Genomic DNA, 18,725 nt, shown 5'->3' with positions numbered 1-18,725 from the left:
TTCATATTTTTTAGGACATGGTTTTACTGTAACTTTAGTTTTTCCAGTAAAATTATGATTTATATTCAGGAAATATTTCTTCCATAATTTACCTTTCTTCTAAATCTTTGCGTTTTAGTGTTTGACCAATTAGATCTTGTTACATATGAAGAAGTAGTAAAACTGCCAGCATTCAAAAGGAAAACACTAGTCTTATTAGGTAAGTTTCATTGTTTAAGTGGCTTCCTTATGCTCATCTTCAAAACATTTTGTGAGTATTACTAACAATTGTCCATTTTAACTTCCTTTTTTTAAAAATGTCATAGGTGCACATGGTGTTGGGAGAAGACACATAAAAAACACCCTCATCACAAAGCACCCAGACCGGTTTGCATACCCTATTCCACGTAAGCAGTGTCTCTCTCTCTCTTTTAAGTGTATTTTACCTAATACTTTTTTATTTATTCTGATATTCTGATTATTATCAGTAATAACTGTTTATTAAAGGAAGTTTGGAAAATCCAGAAAAGAAAAAAGAAGAAAATGAGTAAACAAAAATCCCAACCTCACTCCCCAATAATAGTGCCATAAATATCTTGTTGTGTAGCCTTCCAGGCTTCTCTTAGTGCAGACATATGTAGCATATGTATTTGTTACTGTTGTTGTTTAATTTTTATTTTTAATTGAAATATCGTTGACATACAATATTATATTAGTTTTGGATGTCAACACAGTGATTCAACAGTTGTATACATCCCAAAATGCTCACCACAAGAAGTGTAGTTACCATCTATCATCATATAAAGTTATCACAATATTATTGACTATATTCCAGACGCTTTACTTTTCATCTCCATGACTTACTTATTTTATAACTGGAAGTTTGTACCTCTTTATCCCTTTCACCCATTCCACCAATCTCCCCACCCCTCGTTTTTTAACAAAATTGGGCTCATCCTTTCTGTTTGCAACCTAATTTTTCCAAGAGTATGTTATAAACATTACCCAGATGAATTATTCTTCAGAAAAATCAGTTTTAGTGAACAGTGCAGTTTTCTTTGATATGATAATATTTTTCTTAATCAGTACCTAAGTTGTTGGCTTTTATCACTTCTAAAACCCAGTCGTTGTGCAATCAGTCACTTGTTAGAAAGGATTTTAAATCTGTAATATTCCCCTTATTTTCTATATCCAATCCTTAACCTCTGTCCCTCTTTGTTCCCTCAACTATAAAATGAAGTAATCCTACAGATAGAAAGAGCATTTGAGATCATGTGAAACACTAGGCAGATCCTGGATAAAGAGTAGCAATCTTACAATTATAATGTTATTATGGTGATGATGCCAAAGTTTGAAATTTGAATCCCGAAAGCTTTCTAGCAGTAAGAGCTTTGTTTGGGGTGGGAAGAACTAAAGGAAAAAGAGTTAAGAGCAACAGGAGAAAATATGAAGACTGGCTCCACCCTGTAGGGCCTTTGGATGCCTTCCTGAAGCCATGTCAATACCAGTTAAGTGTTATCTCCACAGCCCAGAGAGCCATGAGGCTTCATAAGACTACCCCCATTCCAGAAGTCTGTCTGATCTACACACAAAAAAAGAAATTCATCAAGTACTCTTTGAATCAGTACCACTGGGGTTTTCTACTAAAGCACTTTGAAATTTTCTTTTAGTTCTCCTCATGAGTGGATCATGAGTACAGCAAGCTTAGCTAACATCTAGTTTCTTCTTGCTCACATAACAATTGAACTTCCGTGTCATCAAATGGTCAATTAACTAGTTTGGTTTTAAAGTGCACCCTTGCTGACCTCAGTCATGTCTACTCTGAAACATTTGACCCTGGATATATGTATATGTTTACCCCCTCAAGATAGTACGGCATCAACACAGTATGCCATTTCTTCAGCTTTTCATGTGCCTGGAGAAAGGGTTTTTCTGGGAAACATCCACATTTTGAGGTCCATAAGCCCTTGGCAATTCTAATGTTCTATGCGGGGCAGGAGCAAGATGAGTTTCCCCTGGGCTTGGGCCCATGCTCACAGCAGAGGAGCATAAATTTGTCCTTGCTCAAGGAAGGAAGGAAGGAAGGAATCACGAAGGGAAAGAGGAATTGAAAGGAAGGAAAGAAACTGGAAGAAAGGGAAGAAGGAAAGAGAGAAACAGAGGAAGGGAGGAAATAAAGAGGAGACAAGGAAGAGAAAGGGGAGGGAGGGAGAAGGAGAAGGAGATGGGGGAAAGAAAAGTAAGACCAGTGTTCCTGGCTTGTCTGGAAAAGCATTTTGTAAAGTGTTTGCAGAGTACTCGTCATGTCAGTATCCCACAGAACTAGGACTTACTAGCAGGTATTCAGTACACACTCGCTTAGGGCAGGGATCAGCAAACCTTTTCTGTAAAGGACTAAATCTAGTCCTTTAATAAATCTAGTCCTTGAGGCTTTGAAGGCCATATGGTCTCTGTCACTGTCAATGACTCAACTCTGCCACTGTAGCATGAAAGCAGCCATAGACAAAATGTAAACAAATGGGCATGGCTGTGTCCCAATAAATATTTATTTACAAAGACAGACAGGCTGTATTTGGCCCACAGGCCATAGTTTGCCATCTGATGTTTAGATCTTCCCTATTATGGCCACATCTGGCTGAAGTCATTGTGTTTTTAATATGGCATGCCTTTTGCTATTTTCGAACATTCTCCTTTTGCAAGATGCTATAGACCAGCACATCTAGTTTTCTCTGCTAATGATGGCATGCAATATCTGCACCATCCAGTACAGTAGCCATTAGCACAGGGTGGCCATTGAACCCTTGAAATGTGGCTAGTGAGAAGGAGGAACTGAAACCTTAATTTTATTGAATTTTAGTTTATTTAAACTTAAATAACCCTATGTAGTTACTTGGGGCTTTTTTAAATTGTTTTTTCCTTCTGCTTCACCCCTTACTGCATTAAGGTGTACAGTGAATGGTGCTCATCTTGTGTCATTTGGTGTCCTTCTCCTGGGGTGACCCAGGAAGGGAAGTGATAGATCTCATCTAAGCACTGAAAGATTCACCAAACCAAACACCTAACCGACTACTATAGTCTGATGTCGCACAGATAAATATGATTTCTAGAACTTAGTTCAACAAATCAAATGGGAGTGGGAACAAGGCATGAGACATATACTAAAGAAACCATAGCTTTTAAGAAGAGATCGAGTTGAGGAAAGTCCACTGGGAGTGTGGGCTCCTCAGCTCGGCTTTTTAACGCACTCTTAACATGTGACTTTGCAGATACAACCAGACCCCCAAAGAAAGATGAAGAAAATGGAAAGAATTATTACTTTGTATCTCATGACCAAATGATGCAAGACATCTCTAACAATGAGTACTTGGAGTATGGCAGCCACGAGGATGCGATGTACGGGACAAAACTGGAGACCATCCGCAAGATCCATGAGCAGGGGCTGATTGCCATACTGGACGTGGAGCCTCAGGTAATGCCTGGCCACACCCAGCCCCTGTCATCCTGCCTGCATGCTCAGCTCAGTTTCTGAAATAAAACATGCCATCTGAATGCCGTGAGTCACATAATAATTTAGTAAACTCCAGCAAAGTATCACTGATAAAGGCATCATTAATGAATGCAAACTGACTGATCTCTGGACTCAGTGTGCATACACTGTGTATTACAGAAGCACAGACTGTTCTCTCAGGACAGTCCTTATACTCTGAAGCTCAGTACAGTACCTGATTGAATCTGTGCCTGCCAGAAATTCTACAATAATCTGACCTCAGGATGAGACTCCAGCACCTTGTGATCACAGCAGCCACCTTTCCTCTCTTGGTACACCTAACACTAGATGATCAGAGCCTCTGCCATCATCTTATGTTATTCACCTGCCAGAAACTCTGATCCTGGGGCCTGGGTCTGAAACACAGCACTAGCTTTATGAAAGCAAGCATGACTGGGCCCGGGGGAATGTCAGCTGGAGCGGGCTGGAGACCCCAGGTGCTCAGCCTCTGCCATTTCTCCACTGGGGACGATGCCTGACCCTGAGCAAAAAGTGGGAGTGACACAGAGAATATGGAGAAAACTCAGAGAGCCAGATGCAGAGATGATTAGATGATTTGTAGGTAAGTCCTACACTAGAAGCCATGGGAATTACTAAACTGAAAAAAGAGAAAGCCCCAGGCCTTACATCCAGAATGCTGACCAGCTCTTTTTTCATGTCTGAGGACAAGCAAGCAGAAGTGGGACTTAAAGCCCAGTAGGAAGGATTTGGAAGTAGGCATCGGGGCAGGTTACAGGAGAGGCTTGCGGGTGCCCATGTGACTCCCAGGCCTTCCATTTCTAAGACCAAGCTATCCCAGAAGTCTCTTATCACTTATAAATAGGGTCAGTAAGGCACCTGCTGAAATGGTAGAGCAGCTCCTCTCACGCAGGCCCTGTTTCATCAGGAGGCTTACCTGGCCCTTCCAGGCACGAAGACCCCTGTTCAAGGGTGCCTGCATGAGATTCGGTCCCCTTGCCGTCCCCAGGAGGAGGATGGAACCTGCATGACCAGGGTCTGTATGACCTGGGGTCTGCCAGCTCGGCTACTCAGAGCCAGTGGGTTCACCCATCTCTGTGTCATAGCACATCATGGGGTTCTTGAACGTGACATCGGGTTAAGGGGCTGGGGAGGAAAGCAGCAGTCGGGTAAACACTATAGCATTCCCTTAACAATCAACTTGGACCTGTATAGAACTAAATATTTGATGTGTAATGCAGATTGATTTTTGTTTAACTACTAATCCCTCCTTACTAGGGATTGGAAAAATCTTCTGGCCAGGGGTGGCTAGAGGCAAAGTCTCAATCCTGGTCCTGGTCTTCGACATCCTCTCCTTGGGTTCCACACTGGTCTTCACCTGAACGTCGTTTTCTGCTGGTAGTAATATCTCTAGCAGTTTGCTGGCTGCAGGGCTCCTCAGACCCCTCTGCATTACCTAAGTCCACTTTCGAGGGCTTTTCTGCCTTACCTGTTGCCGCTGCCGTCACCGCCGCTGCTGCTTCCACTGCCACCCCCGCTCCAGCCCAACGCCCAGCTCTCCCTGCGCCCTTGCCCAGTCATGCATTGCTCTGCACTGGTGGGCGGGAGACACTTGTCAGCACATCCAGGGCAGTCCCTTGTATGCGTGGCACTGGGCACTTCCCCCTCACTGCTGGATGAGCTCACTGCATCCTTCTCTCCTGCTTCCTGCGTCACCGCCTCGCAAACTGTGATCCTTCAGGGCCACATACCCCTGAGGGCAGGCCCTGGGCCTGCTGTTCTCTACCTAAGCCTCTCTGGCCTGTGGCCCTAGGGACAGGGATCGCCCAGGTCCTGCTCCTGTCTGGGGTCTGGTTGACCACCCTGGTCCCAGGCTCTCATATGCCCAGTCCTGCTCTCACTCCAACTGTCGCCACAGATGCCCACAGGGTCTGCCCCAAGTGGGCTTTGCCCTCCGGCTTCTCTGCCTTTGGCCCACTTTCCCCCAGGCTGGGCAAGGCCTGCATCCTGCCTTCAGGATGCCCGCCACAACCCACTTACTGTCAGGCCAACCCTCATTGCTCCAGGGACATTCTCTCCTCCCATTTATTTTTTCTCCACACCCTTTTCCCCACCCCAGGCTATTAGATTACCCTCTCTCAGACAGTTTGATTCCACCAACCATTATTGATTAAGCACTTACCATATTCCAAGCATTGTGCCAGGAGCTAAGAATACAAATAAGAAGGCAAGCTGGTGAGGGTGAAATTGCTTCCTCAATATACATCAGAAACTGTCCATAATGGGAGAAATGCCATGTGGCATTTTTGAAAACCCTCTCACTCCAACCCCAACTGACACTACGTCCCCTCCATGAGGCCCAGCGCAAGACCACCTGACGCTGCGGTCCAGCTCATTTGGTTCCTGTCTAAGACTTTGTGCCATCTAAACTTACTGTAGACAGTTCAGGCCAAACTGAACACATGTCTGATAATACTATATGATAAGACACTGTGGTCCAACTTTAAACCATGGTAAAGACATCCAATAAGAAAACTCCTAAGTTGGCTTCTTTTAAAATAGTAAGAATAGACTGTGTTCCTCCAGTGCTCTCTGTTTGGCCAAGCATTAGCCTCCTTACCTAACCCTTGTAACCCTGAGATGGAGATAGCAGTATGGATTTTTGGAGATGACCAAGCCAAGTGTGACTTGACCAAGGTTTCACAGCCCACTGAAGGTGAGGTGGAGACCTAAACAGTGTTGGTTCGGATTTGGTTTTCTTACAGTAAATCCCAACCTCCTTTCACTGCACCATCCTAGAACAATCAACCTTGGGGAGGCCTTAAGCTGACCCACTCTGTATGTAGTAGTACAATATAAATCTTTACTTTTTTTAACATTTAGACATTCAAACCTGAGAAACACTACAGAACTTATTTCCCACACAAATAAGGCCATAGCTCAAAAAACTATCTATGTCCCTAAAGCTGAAACTATAATAGCTCTAGTGTATAATCAAAACTTACCATAACAGTTTTAGACTTTTAGATTTTAATCTAATTTATCTGCTGGCTGCATTAAAAAGTTTACAGTAGCAGAATATTTGTGGTTTTGCTTTTGCTCACAGAGGGAAAGGTGTTCATCAAGGGGTAGATGCAGTCTTGCTAGAAATCTGTACTTTGAAACAAGGCCCAGGGTCTGAATGAGGACTTGTTTCATGAAATCAACTGGCTCTCTTAAGATTGCTTCTGGAGTCACTGTACTCTTCCTTAAACTCTTAGATTGGTGTACAAAATGACTCAGATGCCTGCCCTTATGTACTTTTTAAGTTTGCAAGCCAGCTAAGTCCTAAAGATAGCTACATGTTAGATACTTAGTCAAATGAGTTTTTATTCCTTGAGGATGGGAACCTGAGTTTAATTAGTGGCCATACTTAAGCCATAAAATAAATTTATCTACACAAAAGAGAACTAAAGAATTAACTTTAAATGTTAAATTAATGTTGCTCTAGCTGTTTGAATACAACATATTTCCAGTGATCTTCTCCTCTCTGGGATTCAGAAAGGGGTATTTGCCTGAAAATATTAATAAATTTGTGTCTCATCTTAGTCAGAAAGAAAGAGGACTTAGAGATATCTTACCATCACCTGTTAACAGCCTGGGGGAGAGAAATCCTTGTGAAGCAATTCCATTTCCTGTCTCTGAAGTGACCCTGAAGGTCAGGCAAGCAGAAACTGCACAAAAACGGCACCCACTTGAGACCCATACGTAGTGCAAAGTAGAGAGGCAGAGACCTTCAAGAATAACTGATGGAGTGTGTGGTAACCCTACTGGAAATACAAGGGTTCCCAGGTGAGAACATCTCCATCAGGATTCAAGGCATCTTATAATTCTTGAATATACAATAATATGGGAGAGAAATCAAACATCAAAGCCATGAAAAGGAGGAAGCAAATATGCTAACAACAGAGGCTACTGTAGTTACTGTTATCAACATGAAATTGACCTCTGAACTTCCTGGCAACCAGGACAAAAGGAGAGTGGCATGGATCACAATATTCTCATCTCGTAGAAGTAGGCAAGCTCTTTCCTTGCAATTAATTGCTAAAGGAATATAATCTGATTCTTAGATACAAGAGGCATTCGACAGCATGATGAGCATGGCCTTCATTACTGTTCTGTGCACTAAGTGTAGAATGACCTTCATGTCTTTGTGGAAAAAGACTGATTAAGGGGCCTGCATGCAGTGCAGAGAAGGGTAATCTACAGGGAGCTCGTGTTTTCCAAGAAGTGTGTTTTCTGGTGTTGTAATGTGATAGCAGGCTAGAACGTAAAATATTCAAAGAATTGGGTGGTTATCAGGCTGGGGTCACTGAGCAAAGAAAAGACCATTTCACACCTGGGGTGTCACTCTCAACTTCCTCCATGGACTCCATTCAGCATCTAGGCTGTGTGAACTTCCATCTCACACTCAGAGTAGCTTCAAGATGGAAGCAGGTCAGGACCTGTGCATTTGGATATTTTTCCCATCTCAGTTGCCCAGAAGCTGCCTGTGGGTGGGTGTGGGATAATGAGGAAACCTTATGTCTCAACTGACCCTTAGTTGCCTGATTTATGAACACAGGCAGGACCAAAAAAAGGCCCAAGATAATATTGGAAAAAAGGACATTTCTTAGCAAAGATCCCTGTTAAGCTCGTTTGAGCTTTATATGGACTTTTTCATGATGTTTGTTCCTTGCTGAAGTCTTAATCACAAAAGAATTGGCAAAGAAATTGTCAATTACCTCTTTCAAAAATGAACATAAGCAAGTTTGAAGAGCTTTCTCATAAGGAGAATCTGACTCACAATTAAAGCACTTTGATGGATATAAAAAATGTGCCAGGCTCTCTTAACCCACAAGGAGATCCCGGGTCACTAAAATTCAGAAACAATCCTAGTGAAAGGGAACCTTGCACTAAACAAGAAGTCAGATTCTTTATTATCCAGTGTGCCTCCTCCAAGCTGGTGTATTCACAGAGGCCACAAGATTCCCTTCAGCCATGAAAGCAAGTGCCCTTTAGTCAAACCTGCCTCAAAAGGCAAGATAGATTTTGTGCAAATTATACATACTGCTTTTACATTGTCATTTTACCATCCAGGCAGTTTATGACAGGTGCCATACTGGGCACGAGGGAGACAGCTGAACAAGACACAGCCCCTGCCTGGAGCAGCTTACCCTCTAGTATCCGGGCCCTGGTGTGGCAGTGTGATGGGCACCACAGGGCCATAAGGTCAGGGCACCAGGAGCACACGGAGGGGAGAGGGCCTGGCCTTAGCTCAGAGCTCCAAAGGACTTGCCAGAGAGCATAACATCAGTGCCAGGTACTTAAGGATCTCTCTGCAAGCCAAAGGGGGAGTAGGGCAGGGACAAGGGGATGGAGGGTCCAGGCAGAGGGATAGAAAAAAAAAAGGCCAGGAAGCCAGAAAGAGTCATGCCCTTTGTGGATCTGAAAGGGACTCAGCAAGGCCAGTGCATAGCAGGGAGGAGGCAGAAAGAGGCTGACAAGGTAAGCATGGGCCAGCCCGTGAGGGAGGGATCTGACATTTATGTTAACGACAATACATTTTATCCCAAGGCCAAGAAGGAAGGGTTTGCAGCAGAGGAGCAACTCAGTGGGATTTGCATATCCAAAAAATCATTCCAGAGGCAGGTTTTAGTATAAGAACACAGCAAAACTGGAGGCAGAGCGACCAGTCTAATTGCTACTGCAGTAAACCAGGCCAAAGAAGGAGGAATGGAAAAGGCAAACAGTTGAGAGGCCATTTGAAAAGCAGAATAGAAATGTTAAGTTCTCCTATAAAGGGCAGCAAGATATTTACCCCTGCCACATACGGATTAATTACATGTCATTCATTTGTGAATTGTGTGCCTATATGTTGGGTTTTGTTCCAGGGAGGGGAGTTTGTAACCCCGAGGAGTGTCATTTCCTTATAAGGGAAGAGCTGCAGCAGGAATCCCTTACCAGAATCAACGCCTACAGCATCACATGTCAGCTTTGCAGTATGTCTATGCAAACTAGTAACTTGAGCAATTAGAGATTTTGATGCCTGCGAAGGGAACTGAAATACCTCAGAGGTCCCTCTCCCTTGAATGCAACATTTTCTTGAATGCCTATGAATCATCCACAGCCACACAGCTTCTTTAGCAGCTCTAAACTCCAGACCTGGACAAGGTCTCCCTTCCCCCTGAGTCCCACAGGAGCCTTTCTGATCAGGGCAACTCAGAAGACCTGCATAAATGTGAGCAGAGGCCCACAGTTACAGGGGCCAGGATGTGCTACCCTTGTGAGCAATTTGCAATTTGAAATGTGGTGAAGTGGGCTCTAGATCTGTGGTGAATCCAGCCTCCTGGCCCAAGTCTACCCCAAAATGCATTTCCTATGAATTACAATTCAGGCTGCAATTAATGGCCAGGTTTCAGTGATCATTAACCAACATAATCAGTGTTAACTTTTCTGAAGTTAGATTTATTCATTAAATTCATAAGAAAAATGTCCAGTTTGTCACCTTTTATTTGCTGATGGCTATTGACCTTCCTTTGGAAGAAAAGGGGTTTATATAAGTTACTTACAAAGCTGGGAAATTTCATAGTACCTTGCCAAAAGTTTGATTCAAAAGCTCTTTCAGTTATGTAATTTTTTTATAGACTCACTTGAAAGCTGCATTAGTTATTTCTTCTTTTAAGTCTCAATTATTTTTTTTTACACAGGCACTGAAGGTCCTGAGAACTGCAGAGTTTGCTCCTTTCGTTGTTTTTATTGCTGCACCAACTATTACTCCAGGTTTAAATGAGGTAAGAATCACTCAGTTCTTCCCCAAACAAGCAGCCGCATCAAGAGGTTGCATTTGTGTTGTGTATTCAAGACCAATGCCCCAGCGCCTTAAGCCAACTAAATGAAGCTCTTCTTTGTTCTTGACACTGGCCACAAGACTTCCAGAGTCTGAGGTCCTCTTTCTGTATCAGGAATTAGGCAACAGAGAGGTGTGGGGCTTCCCAGATCAGAGTCATTAGGCACATTCAAGCCTTAGTCCCCAGCAGGGTCAGCATGTGGCCTGATTCAGTAGGTCTACTTTTAAAGTCCAAGGGTAAAAGCCCTCACCCCACCAAGGCAGGGGCTTTCCAGGTGGCTCCCACCCTCCAGGGCTGCCAGTCCACTCAACTCCAGAGAGGGATTGTGCTAAAAAAGCAGCTGCCCCCAGGCCAAACTCTGGGTCCAGCATTGCTTTGCCTGAAGAGAGCTATAAAGAATCCATAACCTTGGCCCGGCTGCCAGGCCGCCCAGGCTCCTCTCCCAGCCTCTTTAGTGGAACCCATGCAGAATGTTTCTCCAGGCCCCTAGAGACTTCCGAACCTGGAAATGAGCTCTGTCCTCTTTTGGGCCAACTCAGGTCAGCTGCTGCCACAGAAATGGTGCCTTTGAGAGTTGGCATCCCCATGGAGTACCAGGCTGATAGGCCCTCTGGGGCTGGGAGGATTAGAAGGCAGTTATGGTGTGTCTGGTAAGCACTCAATAATAGATCAGTGCTTATCTATTGTAGAGTCATTCTTAGGAGGAGACTTCTACACAAAAATATCTGGAGGACCCTTGCTTCTGCAGGGTCTGGAAACTACCCAAAAGCTCTTGTATTCAGTGAACACTGGCCTAAACTCACCCAAGTTTATGACAGTAAAGTCAAGGCATGGTAATTTTTGCTTTGTGTACCTTTAAGGAAGATTAAATATTTTATTTACCTTTATATGTTGCTCAGATTTTCAGTCATTAGTTTTTGTCATTTCATTTGTAAAACATATATTCCTTTGTAAATTCTACTTTTCCATCTTATTTAGTACACCAACATGTTTGAAATGCCACACTGTGGTTAGCTTTTATCTTTGGTACCACGTATTTTTTCTTGAATTATCATCTTTGCTCTGTTTTTTGTTTTTGTTTTTGTTTTTTGCCTGTTTTCCTGTCCTTTTACTGATTTTCCATAGCTGCCAAAATGGTGCAGAAAATTGCCTGTAAGTACCAGCTAGGAGGTGATGAAATACAGCCTTGTTTCCTTGCATAGATTTAGAACGTAGACATTTTATTCCCATAAATCCCTGCTTTTGCTGTTAGAATAAAGGCATTTTGTTTTCACTGAGTTAAACCCTGCTCACATGTAAATCAAGCCCACAGACAAGCTGTCGTAGAGGAAGAAACTGACAAATACAGCTTCATCTTATCAGGTCCTTAAGAGGGAGCTTTATTTTCCTGTAACAAGAATGACATTAAAAATTTGATGCTTTCAGCCATAAGTTTTCTTGACTGTTTTCATCAGTCCAGCTTTCTGAGCAAATCATAAACTCTGCTAATCGTTTTTGAAGCCCAGGACTGTGCACCCCAGTAGAATCCCCTAGCCCGGAGAGTGACATGGTAGGAATTGTTCCTTCTCATCCTGGTAGGAAGCACTCCTGTCTTTGGGTAAATGCATGTTTCCTAAAATGGGGCTCTTGCATCATTCATTGTACAGTAAGGCCACAGTGAAAATACTATGCTTTTAAGTGCCAGCAGAAAGTGTGCTGATATGACCTTAGACAGTGATGATTAACTGAGGTCTTATCTACACTGTAGGAGTTAGCACCAAACATCCAAAGCATGCCATATTCTGCTTTGAAATTCTGGTGGAAAATGACAAAACAGGAAGGATGTTCATCTCAGAGCGTCCTGATGGAAAAGATGGAGTTCCCAGATTCCCTGGTATCTGTCCATCCCCACTGTGGTGCCGTGATGAAATCAAGCATGTGTCATTATTTCACAGCAGATCCCCTTTGCAGAGAGTTGCACCCACAGGCCAAGGCTCATCGGGAATGGTCTCTTACAAATAACAGATGGGTCTCAGAGAGGAGAACAGGGCCTAAGCCAGCACTGGCTGCCATGGCTCCCACGAACCTAAAGGCACTGCATCTTTTATTCTTTCTGGAGCTCTGCCTCTGTCATCGTGGGCCCTCATTTCTTAGTAGACTTGCTATGTGTCTTGATTGTAGTTTAACACTCATCAAATCCTGTGATGGCCAGTTCATCAACCAAGTACTCATTCTTTCAGTAGCATTTATTAAGCACTTACTGTGTACAAGGCAAGTGCTGGGCACAGCGAAGACAGGGCACATAAGACAAGCTCATGCTATAGTTGGGGAGGAAGATACTAATCAAATAAGCAGGTATTTAATCGTATCTACATATAGTTAAGACTCAGCCCAATGGCTCACCTACTAGTGTTGGGCGGAGAGGGGGTGGTTAATTTGACTTACAAAGTTCCCTGGTTTCAAATTTTAACTTGTCCATTGAAAGTTCAACATAACAAGATCTGTCCCATGAAGATGCAGAAGTAGACTTTCTGAGGACTCTTACGATATCTTTGTCTTAACGAGCTGCCATCCTGAGGCTAAAGCTAGACTCGAGTGACAGACTAGGGGCCCTGAATTCCTTCTTACTATGGGCTCACCCTGGCGAGAGTTCTTAAAATATGTACCAAGTGATGGGAGTTGAGGGAAAGTCCTGCACCACAGGAGAGCTCCCTAGAGTTCAGTCGCGGCTTTTTCTTAGGAGTTTTTTCCATAAGAGATGCGAGTACTTATGAGCACTGACATTTGGCCCTTTCCAAAGCAGACCAGTTTGAGGGAACTCACAGATGCCAGTTGCCACTATATCTGGGAAATGGCCATATTTCATCCATAATTTGTAACATCCCAAAAGCTGTGCCTCTGGCATCTGCTGCTCTTGAGTGAGAACCATTATATGTAATTGAATTCCTGGAACATGTAGAGCCTCTAAATAGAAAAGGGGAAAATACAACTGAATTTTTCGTCCAGAGGCAGGGGCTTCTTGGTGCAAATGCTGGGCTCTGGGGCAGGGCTGCAGGGTGGGACTTTAGCATCTGGGTGGGGCGCGTGACTGGCGAGTGCAAGACAGGCCATCTGCGGTAGAGGAAGGGGGACAGGAGGGCCCACTAGGCAGTCCCCGACTACCCTCGGACAGCGGGGCAGGCACCAAGGCCTGGGTGGGGTGGAGTGTGTGCTGAAGTGTCTGTTTCCTCTGGCCTGCTCGGTTTGGCGTGTAGCCCCCTGCTGCATGGTGAGCCGTGGCAGTCATAACCCTGCCTTCCCAGGGACAATCGTCTCCTCTGTCAAAAAGCAGACTTGGCCTCATGCCCAGATGCAGCACATCAAGCTTTGGCCCTGACTGCTTCTGACGCTGAGAGGAGCAGAAATGTGAAAAGAGAAAGAACCCAGCTGATTTCTCTCTTCTCTTTGCTTTTCCCTTCCCCCATGCCCATCTCTACCACCATCCCCTCACCATTTAGGATGAATCTCTTCAGCGTCTGCAGAAGGAGTCTGATATCTTACAGAGAACATATGCACACTACTTCGATCTCACAATTATCAACAATGAAATTGATGAGACAATCAGACATCTGGAGGAAGCCGTTGAGCTCGTGTGCACAGCTCCGCAGTGGGTCCCGGTTTCCTGGGTCTATTAGGCCTCTCCCGAGATGCCTGACGCTAAACTGGGAGCCGCCTCATACGTGGAAAAGCCTTTGTTATCGGCCTTGTGTCAGCAGGTCATGGTCCCTAGAGACTACCTAGTTGTAGTGTGACCTACATTTATAATTATTGTCATGTCCGAATAGATAGGAGGAGAAAAACAATTACACACTAATTTAAAGAGACAGTATCTTTTTTAATCAGTTCTCCTAAACTTTAATAAAATGTATCTTTAAATGTATGTATTATTCAATCCTTTGGAATGTTATATTTTTGGAAATCATAGCTTTTTATTTCCAAGGCCCCTAAAAACTGCACAAAATAGATGCTGCTTTCTATAATCTATTTTAATAATAATAAACAATGATTCTGTTACCTTGACTGGGGGTGGAACACTACATTCTTTTTAGAGTCTGATTTTATGGATTGGAATAGCTTTCTTTCCTTTATTTATTTGAAATAATCAGTCTAGTGATTACAAAACAGTCATAAATTTTTAAAGGCCTTTTTTCTCTTTTTTTTTTAGAGTAGTACTTTTTTTTTAAGTCCTTCATGTAACTTCCAGATAATGTGATACTGTCTCTTTGAAGCACCCTGTAAACCTTTTAGAGATTTGAAGTTGGGTCTTGACTCTTAATGCATGTGGACAGTCGCGAGCGTTTATGCTGTCAGTGTGTCTGTGTTGGACAAGCAATCTGTAATCTACAGCAAAGTACATTCCGTTCACGGGGCACACCCAGGGGAATAAGAATAAAATGCTATTATGACTAAGTTGTAAACCTATGCACATCCCTTGCATTTCGGGCAATTTATAAAAAAAAAGAAACTGATTTTTATTAATAATAATCATGTAGTGAAATGTGTTTGTAATTCTGTCTCAATTTAATTTGTTGTAAGGTGGGAGGGGGAATTGCTGGTTTCACCATTTCAGATCTGTGTTGTCTGAGAGTATTAACGTTTTAATTAAGCAAAGAAATGAGGATTTTTAATATGTATGTAATTGTTTTAAAGCACCCATTTTAAGAGAATATACTGTGCAATGAAGAAACCAGTTTAGGCACTTGCTATAAACTGAATTATCCCAAAACAATAATCTATAAGAGCCCTGTAAATTCATTTAAAATGATAACTAACAGTACAGTTTGACCAATTTTTTTAAATATACTTCCTTTTATGTGTTCAATAATTAAATGCCTTTGGGTCCTTCATTTCATTATAGATTTGTTCAGGTTTACAAGCTGATCATCTTTTAGATTTTGTAATCCACTAGATGCTCACTGAACCCCCAAAGGTCCAGGAGTGACTATCCATTGGCAGGACAACAAAATGCTCTGCCAGAGCACAGCTCAGACCTTGTCTGGCTCCCAGCGCAGCCCCCTTACTGCACAAATGCAGTAACAGCCCGAGGGCCACCAGTGTCCTGGAGGCCATCTGTGGTCTCTCCTTCCTCTTGCTGTATCCCTTGGCACAGGAGAATCATCTTCCCTTGCTGCTTTAGAGACATTAACCATGTCATCACTCTTCCATGAGCTCACATTCTTCCAAGCCAGGAGATTCGGACTGGGGCTCTTACGACTCTGCCAGAGGTCAGTGGGAGGTTTTTCATTGGAGTATCAGGGTGTGAAGTGGTTCTATTAACCTGTGATCCTTGACAAACTAGCATCGGGTTTGCTTCTTGTCTGTTAGGTGGCCTCATCATTTTGTGCCTTGGCAGGGTGTGCAGGGTATGTTCTTAGCTAGCAGCCTCTCTTGACGGACCACACAGAGAAGGCATTTGTGTACTCCTTTCACCGTGTCACCCTCCCCTCCCACCTACTCTTATTAAACGATGCTGATTTTTTCTCTGATGTCGTCCTTTGTCAGTGACCAGATGAGTCTTCACCTTACTAGCAAGGTGGCGGATGAGCTGCTCTTGTCAGGACCCCCAGCAAGGTGACCAACCAACCCAGAGACACTTGGATGGAGAGAGAGACTGCAAGAGTTGTCAGGCTTCATTTCAGTGTAACCAGTGTCAAGGCCAGACAGCCAGTCCTGTGATGGTACTGACCGCAATCAGGGCTCTTCTCAGTCCTAAAGTGCCCACTCTACCTCTTCTCTAGTGAAGCACAAAGAAGAACACAACTAATACATGGGAAACAGAGGCTCCCTCTGGTAGGAGCCCCTCCCCACACTTGCCCTTTGAGACAAAACCTCCAGAGATGCTGATGATGCCAGTCATAAGCCATCCACTGTGTTAATAAAGGTGGATCAAGCAGAAGAAGAGAAAAGCAACGCCAGCTGAAACGTCTGGCTCTGAAATTGAGAAGTGTTGTAGCTCTCATTCTTTCTTCTTGACCGCTTCGTGCGTCCTCGGAAGCACACAGGCAGGCGTTGTTCTTGCTGTGGTACGGATAGCAAAATTCCTGCACCCAGAACTCATTCTGGCTGACTTCTCAAAAAGGTCATCTGCTCCATTCCACCAATACACATCTTCTCTAAAGCAGTGTCTTTATGACCTAGCAGAAAATAATCCAATTTCTGAATTCAGAGTAATTTCAGGACATTGCCGCTGCTACTGCTATTACAATTGTCCACTAAGCAATCAGAGAAAATTGCCAGAAAGCTTCTTTACTGCTTCCATTCCATCAGCAAAACCTTTTTTTTTCCTTTTAAGGACCAGACCAAATGATTCGATTATTAAATCTTATCACCAGTCAACTGAACCATACTCGGAGCATTCTCTCCCCTACCCCAAACCCACTCCCCACAGAAAACAAAAATGACCTGATTTTCCAATCATAAGGTAGTCATTTCTTTGCACATGCAGCTTATTTAATTTTAAGACTAAAAAGGGAAATGTCGCTCAACCCATCTGGAAGTTTTCCAGTGTTGAGATAATATGGTAGCCTTTTAAAATGCAATTACTTGCATCTCCTGTCAGGTGAGATGGTTTAAAATATTTTGCTCAGAGAGGAAAGGAAATGGGTGACCTACTTCTTGCTATTTGTATTCAAAAGGCATCTATCTGAGGCTGTTGCAGGGCCCTCACTGCACAAAGGATGCTGCCAACGCGCCTCTTCCCCACATCCCAGTCCACCTGGCACTGCCGGGGCTGCCCTTTGGGCCTGGCCTCGGTGCTGCCATGATCTTTTGACATTGCTGCAAAGGAGGTTGGTTGTTTTTAGTCACTTGTAGCTATCTGCTCACTAGGGCTTTGAGTTCATTTCTCGAAAAAGTTTAGTCAGCTGAGCCACCCTCGGGGAAACTGGACAGTGGTGATGCCCAGGGTGGGCACTGCGCCTTAAGGCCAGGCAGCCTGCAGCAAACTCTTGTTTTCCACTGATGTGATGTCCTTTTCTTCATTTCAGGTCATTCTCTTCACTTGAGGCAAAGAGAGCAAGCATGCTGCCAATGCTAGCAAGAAAATTTCTTGATTCATAAATTCTTAATTACAAAGCCTCCCACACAGTCTCCTTGGAAAGAGGAGAACGCACTTTGCAAACCGCATTCCAAAATAAAACCCTTACGGCCCTCACCCCCTTCCCGCTCCTGTTCCCTATCATCAAATGTGCGTATGTGTGTGTGCATGAATATGTGTGTGTGCGCGCGCACGTGTGTATATTGTGGGGAGGGGGAGGAGCTTGTTTTTCCAGAACTGAACACAGCCTCCTAATTCCATCATCTCTACAAGGGCTTACGCTGCCGAGGCTGATTACACAGCTTTTCATAGGTTAAAGGTCCCTGAGCGCTTTTCTCTTGTTTCACACCTCTAATTAATTCTCCTATCAGATATTTTGCTTCTCGGTGCAGCTTACAGAAGGGCTACAAGCTTTAATCATGAATCATTTCATTCATTTCCTTTTCTTACCCCTTTACACCTAGGGTTTTACCCTCTCTCTGGTGTCTCTGGTTCCAGGACTGTGCCCAGAAGGCCTAATGCCTGATTGGCTTTGCCCACACTCTCTTCTCAGTTTGCCTTAAACTTGGAGCTATTGGAAGTCTCAGGTCTTCCAGATGAGTGAGTGAACTTGAGCTGTCACATGCATCCATCCAGGAAGTGGAAGAAAGGGAGAGGAAGAGTATGTTCACCACGCCACATCTCTTTTATCTGGTCTTTTCTCGGCCCCTTGGAGTCTTAGCTCTTGGGGGAGAGAGGTGTAGAAAATCCACAGCTCCCACCACCTCACACCTGACCTTCCATCAACTCTCTTGAGCCTGTGCAAATGGACCAAGCAAAAGAAAATGGAAAGAGATGTGTGTCACCACCCAGGAGCCCTCCTTTCTGGCCCCAAGCACAACTCCATATCTGTATGCTTAGATCCTTGGAATTTCGCTGCTGCTTGTGTTCATTCCATTCTCTCTGGCACGTGACCAAGGGACTGTGCCAGTGTTCTCCCCGACAGAGGTCTGGGGGTGCCCATTCCGGGACCCAGAGGAAGTGCAGTCTCTTTGAAGGAGTTCTGCTTGGGGGTCTAAAAAGGTGCTCCTGCACAGTGAATGGCCCCATCTTTTTTTTTTTTTTCATTTGGAAGAGACCAAGAATTGGGGGAGTTGATTTGCAGTCTCAGCTGTGTCTTGAAACAGCCCTCGTGCAGGCAGGCGGGACGCTGCAGGGCAGCAAGCAGGGTCACTGATGGAAGGCCACACAGTCCTCATGTGCTGAGACCACAGCGTCGTGTTTCATTGCAATGCAGGGGCGGCGCCATTCACTCAGTTCTGGGGTTGTTTTGCATAAA

The 18,725-nt window shown here is 44.1% G+C and overlaps 1 protein-coding gene across 16 annotated transcripts in view; it reads left to right on the top strand.

Moving 5' to 3' along the window:
* CASK (calcium/calmodulin dependent serine protein kinase) overlaps window positions 1-15,857 on the top strand; it is a 413,691-nt gene extending 397,834 nt beyond the window's left edge. For 11 of the 16 annotated variants that reach the window (XM_037001501.2, XM_037001498.2, XM_037001494.2 and 8 more), the window contains 5 exons: window positions 119-199; window positions 306-386; window positions 3,246-3,448; window positions 10,213-10,296; window positions 13,830-15,857. In XM_037001501.2, the coding sequence (XP_036857396.1) occupies window positions 119-199; window positions 306-386; window positions 3,246-3,448; window positions 10,213-10,296; window positions 13,830-14,006 (626 nt within the window). In that variant the 3' untranslated portion in view covers window positions 14,007-15,857. The remainder of the gene's footprint in view (window positions 1-118; window positions 200-305; window positions 387-3,245; window positions 3,449-10,212; window positions 10,297-13,829) is intronic. The other 5 variants (XM_037001503.2, XM_037001500.2, XM_037001497.2 and 2 more) reach the window with 1 other exon arrangement.
* Window positions 15,858-18,725: the final 2,868 nt, after the last annotated feature.

The sequence above is a fragment of the Manis javanica genome, chromosome X, assembly GCF_040802235.1.
Source record: "Manis javanica isolate MJ-LG chromosome X, MJ_LKY, whole genome shotgun sequence".
In the NCBI taxonomy this organism is placed as follows: Eukaryota; Metazoa; Chordata; class Mammalia; order Pholidota; family Manidae; genus Manis; species Manis javanica.
Note: the sequence above shows the minus strand (reverse complement) of the source record. Positions and strands in the feature narration are given on the sequence as shown.